We start from the raw sequence: 16,295 nt of genomic DNA on the forward strand, positions 1-16,295 counted from the left end.
TACTTTTCTTACATTTTTATGGAAAACTTCTTTAATATTTTTTAGAGTACTGTTTAATCAGTGAGTACATTACAGGTACAAACTCTAGGCCATTATACTAGCTACAGTCAAGTAAAACATACTTAAGAACCTGCAGAGCACATAAAGACAGTCCATTCACTGTGTGTGTGTGTTCAAGTTTGGAATCCCAGCCCAAGTTTACATTGGGCCTTTAGTAAATTAAGCAAAATTCATTCCAAGGTCAATGTTAGTCAGTCTGTGAAACCACAAATGGACACAGTAGTAGACAAACACACATAAATCACACAAATTGTGTGAATGCCTTTTTATTTTTTTAGAGAGGAGGGAAGAGGTTACTTTCTACTTGTAGAACTCATGCTCCTGCTCATCCTTCTTGATAACAGTCTTGTAGGCCTTCTCAAAGTCCTTGGCCAGGACGATGTACCTATTTTCACGGACTGCCAGCATGCCAGCCTGAGTGAGAGGAATGAAAGAATTAAAACACATTTAAAAGAGCGTTTCCAGTTCTCACACCGACAACAGGTGATGTAACAGAGGATATTTAGTTATCTTTGGAACAAGAGAGTTAGCAAACGCAATAACTTGCTACTCTTTGACGTTGAGTCTTTTGGAGTAATTTGACCCCCCATGGAAGAATTCCTCCCAACAGCACGGGGTCCCACTCACCTCCTGGCAGATAGAGTTGATGTCTGCTCCGGAGATCTTGTCTGGTCTGGCCACATCTACACACTGGTTAAGGATAACCGCAAACACAAACTCATACGACACTGAACAATGTAGTGTTCTTTCGGTTACTTAGCAACCAAAGAAAGGTATGGGAAAGTGCATTAGACTTTACAAAGGCGGGATTCAGTTAGAGTACTAAAGTCATGGTTCATTTGACCTTTAATGAGACTAATGTTCCAGATCAGAGCAGTATTCAAGGAGGTAAATATTTAATGAAAACTTACAAGCACACTCAATGAACTGGACACAGAATTTGTTCTGAGCTGGAAAAGATTGCATGATGCTGCTAGTACAATACACACCTGCAACCATTAACACACACACGTTATGAGAGACTGCTGTAAGTAGGGCATAATAAGGATACAGTCCTCCAGGTCCACCTCCTCAGAGAGGTTCATCTTGCTGGTGATGGTGGAAAAGACCAGGCGTTTCTGTCGGCGGTCAGGTAGGGGGAACTCAATCTTTCTGTCCAGACGGCCCGGACGCAGGAGGGCGGGGTCCAGTGTGTCGGCCCTGTTGGTGGCCATGATCACCTGACAAGGGAACAGATGTTTTTTTTAATTTACATATTCTCAATGTGACACACAAGGTTACAGGTTAGCTGCATTAATGGAACTACAACATACAATAAGCCCTGGAGACAGTATGTCACAGAGGCAAAGCCCATAGCGCTCTCACACTTAGCTCACCTTGACGTTGACTGTCTGGTCAAAGCCGTCCATTTGGTTGAGAAGCTCCAGCAGAATCCTCTGCACCTCCCTGTCAGCTGTTTGGGAAGGAGAGAATACAATGAGGGATTACCAATGTCAGGGTTCAACCACACCAATAACTGCTTAGTCTTATTTTCAGTCTTAATAATCAATCCCATTCACTATTGGTAGTAATTACTACCAAACTATTGGTAGTAATTACAGTCTTGTCTCATCGCTGAAACACCGGCACGGAATCAGGAGAGGCGAAGGTCGAGAGCCATGCGTCCTCCAAAACACAACCCAACCGCACTGCTTCTTGACACAACGCACATCCAACCCGGAAGCCAGCCGAGGAAACACTGTACACCTGGCAACCTGGTCAGCGTGTACTGCGCCTGGCCCGCCACAGGAGACGCTAGTGCACGATGAGACAAGGATATCCCTCCCTAACCCGGATGACGCTGGGCCAATTGTGCGTCGCCCCATGGACCTCCCAGTCGCAGCCGACAGAGCCTGGGCTAGAGCCCAGTCTCTGGTGGCACAGCTATGCGCCACCCGGGAGACCCTTAATGAATGTTTTTAATTGAGCCTTTGGGATTCTACTAGTTAATAGCTACGAAAAAGTGTCCTGCTTCTGACTGGCAGCTTTAGTGTCGCAGGTCGTGAGAAGGGTGGGTGGGCTGTGTCAGAAAAACGGCACGTAAATGGCCACTAGAACGGCAGGAGCGCGGATGCTACTTGATAAAGCGGAATATCGCGTGCCCCCTGTGAATGAGGTGATTGGCAAAAAAAGTTGTAGCAGAGAAAAAGTCACAACGTAGAACTGGCGCCAGCGCAAGATGCAGCGTTGTGACTTTCCCCCTTCACGTGGCTCTTCAGGGTCGATTTGCTCGCAATGTCAAAGTCTGACGCATTTTTTGCGCCTTACATGGTGTCGGTTGATTGGGTCCAGTGATGTAGTGGTATAAAAAGGTGAACAAAAATATAAAACGCAATATAAAGTGTTGGTCCCATGTTCCATGAGCTGAAATAAAAGATCCCAGAAATGTTCCATATGCACAAAACGCAGGATTTGAATCAACATTTACCCTGCATTTTAGCCATCGAAGTGATGGCTGTAGTTCAGTACCTGCCTGGATAATTGGCAGTGTGGATGGAATGAGCAAGCTCCCCTGGCAACCACTGCGTGAAACACACGAGGAAATAAAACTCTGTAGTCTGCCTGGAAATTCATTTGTCAAGACCAATACATAAAAATATTTTTCCATAAACACATTTGATCATTATCTGTTCTCCTCTCAATATATATATTTTTTTAACCCCCTTTTTCTCCCCAATTTTGATCCCCAACGGGCTCGGGAGACGAAGGTCGAGTCATGCGTCCTCCGAAACATAACCCGCCAAACTGCGCTTCTTAACACCTGCCCGCTTAACCCAGCTGCACCAATGTGTCAGAGCATACACCGTTCAACTGACGCTTGTGGTCAGCCTGCAGGAGCCCAGCCGGCTACAAGGAGTCACTAGAGCGCGATGAGACAAGTAAAGCACCCCCTGCCAAAAGACAAGTAAGCCCCCCCTAACCCAGACAACACTGGGACAATTGTGCGCAGCCCTATGGGACTCCCGATCACGGGCGGTTGTGCACTACTCAGGAGGCCCTCTCCTCTCATTTTCATTCAAGTACCAACTTGAGAAAACGTCAGATTTTCAAGGTATTCCAGTACTTGAATTTCAGAGTGCCAAATTCAAGTACTTTAAGCACCTTCTGAGAACCCTGAAGATCACAGGTAGACATTTGATATCAGAAATGCCAATCTGTAAACCTGCTCTATTTTGCTTGTCTTATTGGATTTGGTTGCTATGTGCAATGCCAGTCCATTCCATTGCCTATTCTGAAGTGCAGCTGATTCTAAAAAGGTACACACTGGCTCATACCTCCAGTCTGTGCGTCAAAACGCTTGGTAGCGATGGCATCGATCTCATCAATGAAGATGATGGCGGGGGCGTTTTCCTTGGCCAGCCGGAAGACGTCACGCACCATGCGGGGGCCCTCACCCAGGTACTTCTGCACAAACTCAGAGCCTACCACACGGATGAACGCCGCTGAGAGAGAAAGCGACAGAGAAAGAGACCAAGATATCAAATCAAATGCATTGGTCAATAACCAAATACTGATATGGTAACATGATAATTATTTGCTACAAAAAAATTACAACATAGCCTAATCATGTTAGCACCAGTGCATCCTATAGATAATGGTGAACGGCCTACCTGTAGTGTGGTGAGCCACAGCCTTGGCCAGCATGGTCTTCCCACAGCCAGGAGGCCCATACATCAGAACCCCCCTGGGCGGGTCAATGCCAATCTGTTTGTAGAGTTCAAAGTGTGTGAGTGGCAGCTCCACTGCTTCCCTCACTTCCTGCTTCTGGATATCCATCCCTCCGATGTCAGCATACATCACATCCGGCTTTTGGTCTGCAAGGAGAGATACAGGAAAATAATGCATATAATGCATATAACATAAAATAGGAGAGGAGCTGCACTACAAGTGATAAGGTATCAATGAGTGGAATATGCATGCAATGTATGTAAGCGCGCATGAATACATGTTTGTTCCACTCACAACTGTGCAATATATATGGGTCAAAGACAAGAAGTGTAAATTTGGTGTCCGAAAGATATTAATTTAACATAAAAATATATGGATCAATATAATATTAAATCACTCTTACCCTTCTCTTGATCCAGAAATATTTGTGTTGCAAACTATTACATTAAGGGAGTTATTGAGCTCTAAAGTGTCCTTAAGTGTAACTGTCCGGGTTAAAATTTGAATGATAAGTGTTTTTAAAATGTAGAAATTCACCCTAAAAATATAAATGAACACCCATGGCATAACTGTGTTAGTGTTTGCAACAATATATAGAATAATGGGCGACAATACTGTCTCTAAAAAATATTTTAAAACGAGAATACTTTTGTCCGGACTTTTGCACTTCATTAATGTCATGTCATTCGGTAGAACGAAGGCAAAAAGCCATTTTAAAGCATATAACATGATGGTAATCGTGTGACATCACAAACACGACCCTCTATCAATGAGGTGAGTAAATCTCTGAATTATTTTATGATTTCACCTTTTCACCCTCTAGTAACAAAAACGCATGCCCTTCAGTACAACACAGAAAACTTACTTTTAATGTTATTTTATAAAAAGCTATATTAAATATGAAAAGGATAATCTTTATAGGTCATTACTTTATATAGGATGCCAAAGAACTGCCTGTTAAATATGTTTGTATGAAATCTGTCCTTCAGTATCACGCTTTTGTCCTTCAACACAACAAAAGTTATGTTATATCACCCGTTATGCTGAATGACAGTAGCTTTGTTATCTCATGTTTTCACTAGTTTACAACATTTAATTATGCAATTCATATTTACTTGTATGAATACTAAATATAATTTTAAACAATTGTATGGCATTTTAAGGTATTTCAAGGCACATTATCTTTATACTGTAGATGCCGTTATCTAATAAGGAGAGGGCTGCACGGCACAGACAAAAGATTAACGCAGATCCAGAAAGACTAGCCAGAAGAAAAGCAAGGTATTGTTTTCATGCCATCGTCAGCAACAGAATAGGATATAAAGCTGGGTGGATAACACTTAACATTAAGTTGCACTATTACACTGTAGTTAATGTTTAATTGCACTGTTAATAAGGTATAACTGATGGATTATATTAATTAATATAATAACACACACACAATTATGGATAAAAAATGTATTATGAATTATATTAGTTAATAGCTGCTTCACATTTGGGGGACTTTGAGAAATCGAGACTGTACAAGTTTGAATTGCAGTAGTTTGATGGCCATTTTATGTAGCTATGTGTGTAGGTATCTTGAAATTGCATTTATGTACCTGCATTGAAGAGAAATTTACCAGTTATAGTGTAACAATGCATAATGAAAACATTATCTATCATGTAATAATCGTGTAATAATGCAAATTAACGCAATGTAAAGTGTTGCCGCAGGCTCAAATTATAGTAAAGTGATTATTATTAACATTAGCAATGAAATAGTAACAATACATGTTTGAGAGAGAAAGGGAGAGGGAGTTGATTTAACTTTTAAACTTTGATTAAGTGTTATTGTATAGCCTACTATTAATAGACTACTAATAACATTTAATGGATGCGAATCTTATTCTGTGCCAGTGTCATAACTATTACATTTTCCAGCTATCAGAGAAGGATGTCAATCCTGATCATCCACCGATCCATACAATGGCACAATCTGATGCTCAAAAAAAGAGGGGGAAAAAATGGAGATTAAATTTTAAGCAAAACAGTTTTTTGCACATTATTTATGGAATGTTTTTTAATTAATGCTTTGTTTGAAATATTCAATGCTGATTTAATCCTAGGTGAATTAAACTGTACCCCGTGTCAATTAAACTATGTTGCATAGTAAAACCCATGTTCTTTATGTGTGTGGCGTATTGGTCATTTCTCTCTAGTATGGAAGCGATCTAAGTTCAGCTAGCCTGCACATTTTAAACATCTTATCCTGTCTTTTTATGCAGTTTTATAACTTTAATTATTGCTGAAGGAATCACATTTATTCAATATTTGTGGGCCGTAGCGATGTGTTCAGGGTAACAAAATATTGTCACATAGTCTAACACCAGTATTTCATATTAAAATACAATAACTTTGTTTTCTTGACTCAGAAAGAAAAACAAATCTCAAAGGATGAAGTGAAAGATATTTTCATAGATTTTTGAATTTTTTCCAGTGTAAGGTTAAATTTTTAACAACATGTTTTGTTAAAAAAAACTTCAATACATTTTCAGTTTTACCCGTGACAAATCAAATATGTGGTATTCAAAATAAAAGGTCATTTTCCGGGTAGTTATATTTCTGCCAGTCTAAGCAGAAATGTTGTGATTATGAAAAATGGGCATAATTTTTTTTTTTTAAACACTTAATGTTATTCTGAAATACATTTTACTAGGGTACAGTCATATGAATCAGTCATATGAATCACAATAAAAAATTAACTTTATTCTTGAATATAACTTCTATAAGGGCATAGGTGACACGCCAATGAACATACAAAAGCCTTTTAGGGAATTGTAATGTATGTTTTTGCTACTTTGAAAACCTTATACGTCTTTGACCCATATTACAAAGGGATATGTATACCAGGGGGTAGAATAGTGTGTATGTGTACCTGATGTGAGCATCATGATGCTGCTGTCAGCCTCTGGGGGGAGCACGTCCACCAGGGCATTGCTGTGCTTGTGCAGGGCAACCGACGCATTGGGCTTCAGCAGCTCTCTGTCGATGGTGCTTAGGATACGCACATAGTAGTTTGAGCCTGAGTCAAGGAGAAAAGAGGGTGGACAGAGCCGGAGAAGGGCGTGGACAGAGCCGGAGAAGGGCGTGGACAGAGCCGGAGAAGGGCGTGGACAGAGACGGAGAAGGGCGTGGACAGAGACGGAGAAGGGCGTGGACAGAGACGGAGAAGGGGGTGGACAGAGACGGAGAAGGGGGTGGACAGAGACGGAGAAGGGGGTGGACAGAGACGGAGAAGGGGGTGGACAGAGACGGAGAAGGGCGTGGACAGAGACGGAGAAGGGCGTGGACAGAGACGGAGAAGGGCGTGGACAGAGACGGAGAAGGGCGTGGACAGCGAGAGAAGCAGAGAAAGAGGGTGGCACAGGGAAAGACAGAGGGGAAAATGTCATTAGTGAATATTAGAGCCAAATGTTCAGCATCACAGTAAGAATGAGGCATTGGTGTTACTGTGCAAAATATGGGTGCTTATGGGTGTGTGGCTATTAGAGAATGACCGATATGGATTTTTTAGGGGTCAAAGTTGTCTGATATTTTAGGCAGATATACAATATACCATTTCCCAAAGACAGCCATGTATGCAATAATGCATCAATATTAAAACAAAACAATAAATTTTACTTAGTTAATACCAAACTAAATAACAATGGTCATTTTATTTGAATGGTAAATATCTTGATAAACTGGGTAAATGAAGATGTCATAGGCATACTCACAATACAGGTGAATCGATATTCAATAGGAGTGTGTGCATGCATTGAGTTATTGAGCTTGTTTTGGCTGATCAATGGAGTCTATGGCACTACAGATGACAATCTGTTAGCACTTCATTTTGGACTAACAGTATATTAGCCAACTGATCAACAACATTTGCACAGAAGCATCACTTCAGCATGTCACGCCTGTATGGAATGACATCATATAGGCACTGCTGTTAGTTTGAGAATATAACATATCTATTTAACACAAATGAGTCCAACGTAACGTTATGATTTGTGAAAAATACAATGAACAACAATATAAAACGCAACATGTAAAGTGTTGGTCCAATGTTTCATGAGATGAAATAAAAGATCCCAGAAATGTCCCATATGCACAAAAAGTTATTTCTCTCAAATGTATGCACAAATTTGTTTATATCCCTGTTAGTGAGCATTTATCTTTTGCCATGATAAATCCATCTACCTGACAGGTGTGGCATAACAATAAGCTGATTAAACAGCATGATCATTACACAGGTTCACCTTGTGCTGGGGACAATAAAAGGCCACTAAAATGTGCAGTTTTGTCACAACACAATGTCACAGATGTCTCAAGTTTTGAGGGAGCGGGCAATTGGCATGCTGACTGCATGAATGTCCACAAGAGCTGTTTCCAGATAATTGAAAGTTAATTTCTCAACCATAAGCCACATTGAATGTCATTTTTGAGAATTTGGCAGTATGTCCAACCGGCGTCACAACCGCAGACCCCGTGTAACCACGCCAGCCTAGGACCTCCACATCCAGCTTCTTCACCTGCGGGATTGTCTGAGACCAGCCAACCGGATAGCTGATGAAACTGTGGGCTTACACAACCAAAGAATTTCTGCACAAACTGTCAACTAACTGTCTAAGGGAAGCACATCTGCAATTTTGGTCACTGTGTCAATTCATCAGTTTCTCAATACTGCACCTTTCTGTTGGAGAATGAGCTAGCTTGCCGCTGCTGCTGATTTTCCCAGCTAGACATTCACCGGCATTGTGCAGTGCTCGTGGCTCAGGCAGTGAGTGGCGGCTGGCATAGCAGCAGTATTGCTAGGCAGAGGGACAAGCAGCAAAGCCGATAGAGAAGGGCCGATAGACTAGAAAAGGGCCAATAATCAGACCGATATCGACTCGGATTCAAGTCTCCAGTCTCTGGATCCAACAACCAGAGGCTTACCTACACAATCTATGCGAGGACAGACAAAAGTGTAAAAATACTGTACCTGTGGTGGAGCCCACGATGGCTGTGTTTTGGTCCACAGCCTCCAGGAACTGGCCGATGACCAGGGGGATACTCTGTATCCTCTTCACCTCCTCCTGGGCATGGAGGAACTCCTTCTTCAGGTTCTTCTGTTCATCTTTGATGTACTCCTCCTGCACCTCCAGAAACTCCAGCTCCTGCTGCAGCTTCTACAATAGTAAAGGGGAAATTGTGAATGGTGTCATGGAGAATGAATGTTTATTGATGAATCATGGTGATCATATTACTCTAGTGCTAGCCTCTCTACAATGGCTTACTTTTAAGGCTAGGGCTGATTTCAAGGTTTTACTGCTAACCTACAAAGCATTACATGGGCTTGCTCCTACCCATCTTTCAGATTTGGCCAATTTTTTTTATTCTTTAAAGTCTGTTAAATCATTGCTAGACAACAGTTTAAGTATTGCCATATATTTAAGTCAAAACTAACTCGGCCACTCCAGAACATTCACCATCTTCTCGGTAAGCAACTCCAGTGTAGATTTGGCCTTGTGTATTAAGGTTATTGTCCTGCTGAAAGGTGAATTCATCTCCCAGTGTCTGGTGGAAAATATATTGAACCAGGTTTTCCTCTAGGATTTTGCCTGTGCTTAGCTTCAATACGTTTCTTTTTTTGTCCTGAAACATCCCCAGTCCTTCACGATTACATAAATACCCATAACATGATGCAGCCATCACTAAACTTGAAAATACAGAGTGGTACTGTGTTGTATTTGCCCCAAACACAACACTTTGTATTCAGGAAAAAGTTGATTGATTTGACAATTTTTTTGCAGTATTACTTCAGTGCCTTGTTGTAAACAGGATCCTGCTTTGGAATATTTTTATTCTGTACAGGCTCTCGTTTTCGCACTGTCAATTAGGCTAGTATTGTGGAGTACTAACACCATTGTTGATCCATCCTCAGTTCCCCTATCACAGCCATTAAACTCAAACTGTTTTAATGTCACCATTGGCCTAATGGTGAAATCCCTGAGCTGTTGATGCACCATCAAAAGTGTAATTAATAACTTCACCATGCTCAAAGGTGTATTCAATGTCCGTTTAATTATTTTCTTTTTTTCTACCAATATGTGCCCTTCTGTGCAAGGCATTGTAAATTCTCCCTGGTCTTTGTGGTTGAATCTGTGTTTGAAATTCACTGAGGGACCTCACAGATAATTGTGTGTGGCGTACAGAGATGAGGTAGTCATTCAGAATTCATGTTAACCACTATTATTGCAGAGAATGAGTCCATGCAACTTATGTAACTTGTTAAGCACATTTTTACTTAAAAACGTATTTAGGCTTCTCATACAAAGGGGTTGAATACTTGACTCAATACATTTCAGCTTTTCATTTTTAATTAATTTGTTGAAAAATAAAAATATCATTCCACTTTGACCTTTTGAGGTATTGGGTGTAGGCCAGAGACCAAAACATATCGATTTAATCCATTTTAAATTCAGGGTGTAACAACAAAATGTGGAAGTAGTCAAGGGGTGTGAATATTTTCTCTAGGCACCGTAATAGTTAACATTATGATTTAAATTGCTTTTCTTGGGGTGCTGACAGAAATAGATCTCAACAGTTAAGCACAGACACACAGAAGCTGTTCCCAGTACAGACCTTGTATCTGCTGTAAAGGTCTTCAAGATCTTCTGGTTCTGGGGCCAGGAAAGAAAGCCCCGTCTGGGGTCGTGAGTTCAGCATGGCAGGCACTTCGTCCTGTGTAGACACAAGACAACACAAACATTTACACAAGTTCTACGTTGAGAGCATACTCCCAAATCTGTGAAAACTCTGTAGCTAATGTTAACTACTAACGTTAGCTAACTGTTTGTTGTGTTGCTAGCTAGCTTGTTAATTTACTTGCCTAATGTTGGGTGAGTGATGACCGACAGAAAATGTGATTTCAATTCACGAGATTGTTTCAGTGCTGTTCCGTAACGGATAAGTACGTTACTGCGGTAGGTAGCTGACTTCTTCTGTCTTGGCTAATAATTCATAAGACATTCAACATTAGGCTCAGTCAGATGCAATCTAATTTATCGCGCTAGCTACTTAGCTAGCTCGCTAACGTTACATTCGATTGTTTTCTGACTTGTTAACTAACTTCGCTATCTAACCTTACCTGCCGGCCGTTGACTTGTGTTATTTTGTTTACGTTGTAGCTTGAAGCTTACCAATACTAACCCCACAACATAAATAGCTACGTAGCCAAACCAAAATACAAACGTTTAGCTAAAATTGCCTAGCTTGCCAGTTGAGATAGCATGTTAGCTTACATGACAGAGCATTTACAGTGCCGTGAATGAATTGGCACGTTTAGTTGGATGACGTACGATTTAAATGTATTCAAAGAACACTTTAGATTAAAGATAGTACGTTTTAAATTGTCTATACTTTTTAAAGCGTTGTATAATCAAAAACAACGGTGAAACGGCGTGAATATGTACACGGTCAAAATGAATCATACCTGAAATTTTTCAACAGTTACTCCAATGTCCTCCATGTTGAATTCCTTATCATGTGACGTTCTACGTAAGGACCCAAGCGACATTTGCGTGATTCATGGGTAATGAAGTTTCTGTGGACAAGTGTTATCAACAAATGCAAATGAATTGAGAGATTGCTCCACAAATAAAATGTTATGTTCTTCTGAGTAATTTTTCTAAACCTTTCATCCATCTGATATAGTAAGCAAGCACCCTCAGATCACTATGAATAAGATGAATACTGATGATAGATATGATGGATAGCAGATGAAGGACTGCTCATGCTGTCTTTAGCAGAATACTAGTTTTATGTACAGAACAGTTTGCCAAAGGATGTTGACAGTGACGTGCAATAGGTTAGGTGAGGTTTGTGGATTTCCTGCCAGTTAGTTGGTGGCTATAATAGGCTGTATGACTCTACTGCTGCTGCAGTCTGTTGCATCTTTCCTCTATTGCATAGCTTTTTATTTTTGTCTTGTATTTCAAGTCTGTCCACAGATGAAAAAAACATGCTTCATACCAAATCTATCACAATCACATTCAGTTGTTTTCGAGGGATTTCTGTCCCCCATAGGCTAAGCTTCCCCTAAAGTAAATTGAATTATAATTGCCAAAATTATATAGCCTAATTAGCCTACTCCTGTCTATACAGAAACAAATTAAATAATTCAAATAGGCTACAACACCAGAAAGCATGATTTGGCCAGAGGATCATTAGGGTCTTTGAAATAAATAAGCTGTGGATTGTTTTAAATCGTATTGCCGACAGTTGGAAAGGCCCTCAATTAGTATTTGAGTTATCAAAATGTATTGAGCTAACAGTATACTCTAAACAGCGGTACTCAACTCTTACCCTACGAGGTGGTTTTCTGTTATACCTGATAATTAATTGTACACATCTGGTGTCCCAGGTCTAAATCAGTCCCTGATTAGAGGGGAACAATGAAAACAATGCAGTGGAACTGGCTTCGAGGTCCAGAGTTGATTTTGAGGTCTCTAAAATGAAAAGGTTCCTGAAGGCACCTTTAGGGGTTCCTCAGGTTGCAACACCAGTGGAACCTTTTCCCTGAGGAACCTTTTTAAAAGGTTCCTTAAAGAACCTTCTAGGAATCTAGGGCTTTAAGGTTTGTTGTGGAAATTCAACACAGGGACACTCTGAGTCAATTTTAAATAATTCTTTATTATCAGCAACCTGGAGAGGTTCCAACAAACGTAATGCGCCAAGTAGTACACGTCTGTCAGGAGCTCCGTCAGGGCAGTCCCGTGAGTTCTCTTATATACTTGCTTAAACAGACAGGTTATATTTGTATGATTTACATTATTCATGATTAATTCATCATTAACTTTTGGTTCATGCATGTGACTGACCAATACCTCACAAGGCTTCTTCTCTCTAAGCTGAGACCTTGAAACTGAGACACCCCTTTTGGTTCTCAAAACAATGTTCTGGGCGTACTGCCAAATTGCATTATACTGATAGTGAGGATTCCTCCCAGGCAAGCTCAATCATTTACTTAAATGAACCCAGTCAAATTGGTCGAAAAGCACAAGCATAAAATGTCCCTTCACAGGTTGCTGTCCAATATATTCTATTATGAATAATAGTAATATTAACAATAATAATAATAATACAAATAAGATTGGGTGGCAAACTTGTAAAGTCACAAATGAATTGTATTGACATGTAAGGTCACAGAAATCCAAACATGCAATCAATAAATAAAGTACAATGTCAACCGTTGACAAATATTCATATTTGATGTGTATCGACAACAAGATAGTAGCCTATATTAAAAATTACAATAATAATTATTGTCATCAACTATATCAAAAGACCACATCTTACTGATAACAATTATATGTTTAGATACAGTCAGGGTTGGGGAGTAAAGGATTACAAAAAAACGGTAACTGTAACCATTTCATTACCAGCAATATTGTAATCAGATTACAGATACTTTTGAAACACTAGATGATTACTTCGAGGATTACTTTTAAATTCAGAAAGGATGTTTGCGAAATAATTTGTTGACACTTCTCTGTTGTCATGACTGTCCTGGGAAGATCCAAATCGGTCAAATCAGCTTTGCAATACATAACTTCAACCAGACCACCTCTCAACCCCAGAGGAGGGGAGAATGGAACTGGTGGGTGGTTGACAGCTCACGCCCTGTTATAAATCAAGGACAGAACATGAGCTATCTCCCTCTCCAAATTCACCCAAGGAATGTGCCTTTGTCTACACAGACCTTTTCCCGCCGAAACTCTAACATGTTCTAAAGTGAATACTGGAACAATATTTCTAACATGGAACGTGGGGAATGGTCAGAGGCGATCTGGAAAACACTGGTGACGTTTTGGATGTTATTTTGTGATGTCATTAAAAATGTTATAAAGGAAATACTATAACTTGGAAAGTATACCAACTATATGTGTAAAGTGTCCATTGAGCATGAAATATGAAAAAATTATGAAAGTGTTTTTGTTAAGAGAGGGACATGATTTTAGGAGCCATAAGAGATAATAGTTTCACACAACTTTGTACAAGTGACAAGCTATGCCCCTGAGTGAGGCAAGGGAGCGTGTCAGCCTGACGGAACCGGCCATTTGAATTAACTGCATAAAATGATGGGTTACGAATGAACTTAAAAGACCAGAAAGATGTCGAGCTGCAGCTCACATCCAAAGTGGTTCGAACTCTGAATCTCAACACGAGGTAGAGACGATAAAGTCACCTCTCGGACAATCACTGGTACGGCTGGTTAGCTGCCCTAAGTAAAGTGTCTTCAAAAGTGAATTTAACTTCTCTAGGATAGTGGGCAGCATTCGGAATTTTGGATGAAAAGCGTGCCCAAATTAAACTGCCTGCTACTCAGGCCCAGAAGCTAAGATATGCATATTATTAGTAGATTTGGATAGAAAACACTCTGAAGTTTCTAAAACAAACCATTCAGAATAAATAGTTTTTGAGGTCACTCTCTTTTCAAGGGGTTTCATTGGGAATCCAGATTTCTAATCGACTTTCTTGCAGTTCCTATCGCTTCCACTGGATGTCAACAGTCTTTAGAAATTGGTTGAGGTTTTTCCTTTGAGAAATTAAGAAGTAGCACTGTTCAGAACAAGGCTAGAGGGAAGTGTAATCTTTGTTAGAGGCACGTGACCTGAAGGCTCGCTACAAATTGTTTTCCTCCGGTATTGAACACAGAATATCCCGTCTTAAATTTTATCGATTATTTACGTAAAGAAATACCTAAAGTTGTATTAGGAAGTAGTTTGAAATGTTTGGACAAAGCTTACAGGTAAATTTTGTAGTCATGTTGCGCGAGTTGGAACCAGTGTTTTTCTGGATCAAACGCGCCAAATAAATGGACATTTTGGATATATATCGACAGAATTAATTGAACAAAAGGACCATTTGTGATGTTTATGGGACATATTGGAGTGCCAACAGAAGAAGCTGGTCAAAGGTCAGGCCTGAATTATATCTTTATTTCTGCGTTTTGTGTCACGCCTGGAGGGTTGAAATATGATGGTCTGTGTTTGTTTGCTGGGGTGCTATCCTCAGATAATAGCATCTTTTGCTTTCGCCGTAAAGCCTTTTTGAAATCTGACACGTTGGCTGGATTTACAACAAGTGTAGCTTTAATTTGGTGTATTGCATGTGTGATTTCATGAAAGTAAAATTTTTATAGTAATTGATTTGAATTTGGCGCTCTGCATTTTCACTGGATGTTGGCCAGTTGGGATGCTAGCATCCCACATATCCCAGAGAGGTTAAGTAGGAACATTCTACTACTCTTCTCAAATCACCATTGTAAACTACTCTCATCACCCCACCGGGAACCATAGACATGGCTGGCTAGCCTATCTTCAAAGAAGCATCTTCCAGAGCTAATGGAAGTAGAATAAACTCTTTAGTTCTTTTCAGGACTACACCTCAAGTCACCGTATATCGGACGACGGCAGAGGAGAACAACAGTAGAAGACGGGTGGGAACCCCTTTTGGACAATCAGAGCCTTACAAGCGTGCCACAAAATGGCCCAACTCCCTTTCCTAGGCGGCCTGGTTCCAACAGAAATACACAAAGAAGCAAGGCATTTATGGTTCGTGTGCAAAGTATATGATTACTGTGAGAGTAGTTTAGAAAAGGTACCAAAGTCTTATGTCTCTGTCCCTCTCTCTCTCGCCCTCTCCATGTCTTTTGTAACAAGTAGCCATATTGTGTCAGTCCCTTAGGGACCTATTTCTAATGTATTAAGTGTGCATGTTTATCCTGTGTTACCATTTAGTTTGCTAGTAAATAAATCATTAAACCAATTTGTGTAGTACTGAATCATAAGTAAAGCTCGGGTTTTGCAGATGCAAGGAGGTTACGACTGTTCAGAATGATGATATTATACAAGTTAATGATTTATAAATTGATAGTTTATAAATGTGATAGGTTAAGACCTTTAGAGTTCAATTCGGGAAATGGTAACTCTTTAAAAAACTGCTCTTGTGGTTCCCCAAATCCTAATGAGTTAATTGTTACATTATTAATTTAATTGGGTAACAATTAAACATAGTTAGTTGATTAGATAAATAACAGTCATCAGATTAATGAAAGTAAAGTCACAGCACTGTTTTCTCAATGACATTCAAATCAGCTTTGAAAAAAGGTGCAAGTTTAAGTTTGTTCCGCCTGAGCGAGCCTGACTAAAAGTCAGAGACCACTATGATGACACACCAAATGGGTTTGATGGATCGCAGGGAAAAGAGCAGGAATAGGCTTTTGTAGGCTACAATCCTAGCTAGGTCTTCCAATGGTGCAACTGCTGTCGTCATCCAAAGATTATCCAACTTGAATAAACGCTTGGAGGTAAGCATGACCAGTGGTGTAATCTACGACGATACGAATATCACTTATTATTGATATCTACAGTCATGGCCAAAAGTTTTGAGAATGACACAAATATTAATTTCCACAAAGTTTGCTGCTTCATATTGTCATTAGATATTTTTGT

General features: G+C 40.1%; 1 protein-coding gene across 1 annotated transcript; it reads right to left on the reverse strand.

The window, feature by feature from the left end:
* Positions 1-11,328, reverse strand: LOC120031288 (26S proteasome regulatory subunit 6B-like). The gene is made up of 10 exons (XM_038976971.1): positions 11,273-11,328; positions 10,423-10,521; positions 8,780-8,966; positions 6,686-6,832; positions 3,711-3,914; positions 3,375-3,542; positions 1,437-1,513; positions 1,112-1,280; positions 688-743; positions 1-474 (listed from the first exon to the last, which is right to left on the reverse strand). Exons 1-10 carry the CDS (start codon positions 11,306-11,308, stop codon positions 361-363), a joined length of 1,257 nt encoding a protein of 418 aa, XP_038832899.1. The 5' UTR covers positions 11,309-11,328; the 3' UTR covers positions 1-360.
* Between the last annotated feature and the right edge of the window lie 4,967 nt (positions 11,329-16,295).

This window comes from Salvelinus namaycush, chromosome 37 (assembly GCF_016432855.1).
Source record: "Salvelinus namaycush isolate Seneca chromosome 37, SaNama_1.0, whole genome shotgun sequence".
Classification (NCBI taxonomy): Eukaryota; Metazoa; Chordata; class Actinopteri; order Salmoniformes; family Salmonidae; genus Salvelinus; species Salvelinus namaycush.

Coding starts and splice junctions, on each gene's coding strand:
- LOC120031288 (XM_038976971.1), bottom strand. CDS start 11,308: ATGGAGGACATTGGAGTAACTGTTGAAAAATTTCAG. Junction 10,522..11,272: donor TAACTGTTGAAAAATTTCAG/GTATGATTCATT, acceptor GTGTCTACACAG/GACGAAGTGCCTGCCATGCT. Junction 6,833..8,779: donor CATCGTGGGCTCCACCACAG/GTACAGTATTTT, acceptor TCCTTGACTCAG/GCTCAAACTACTATGTGCGT.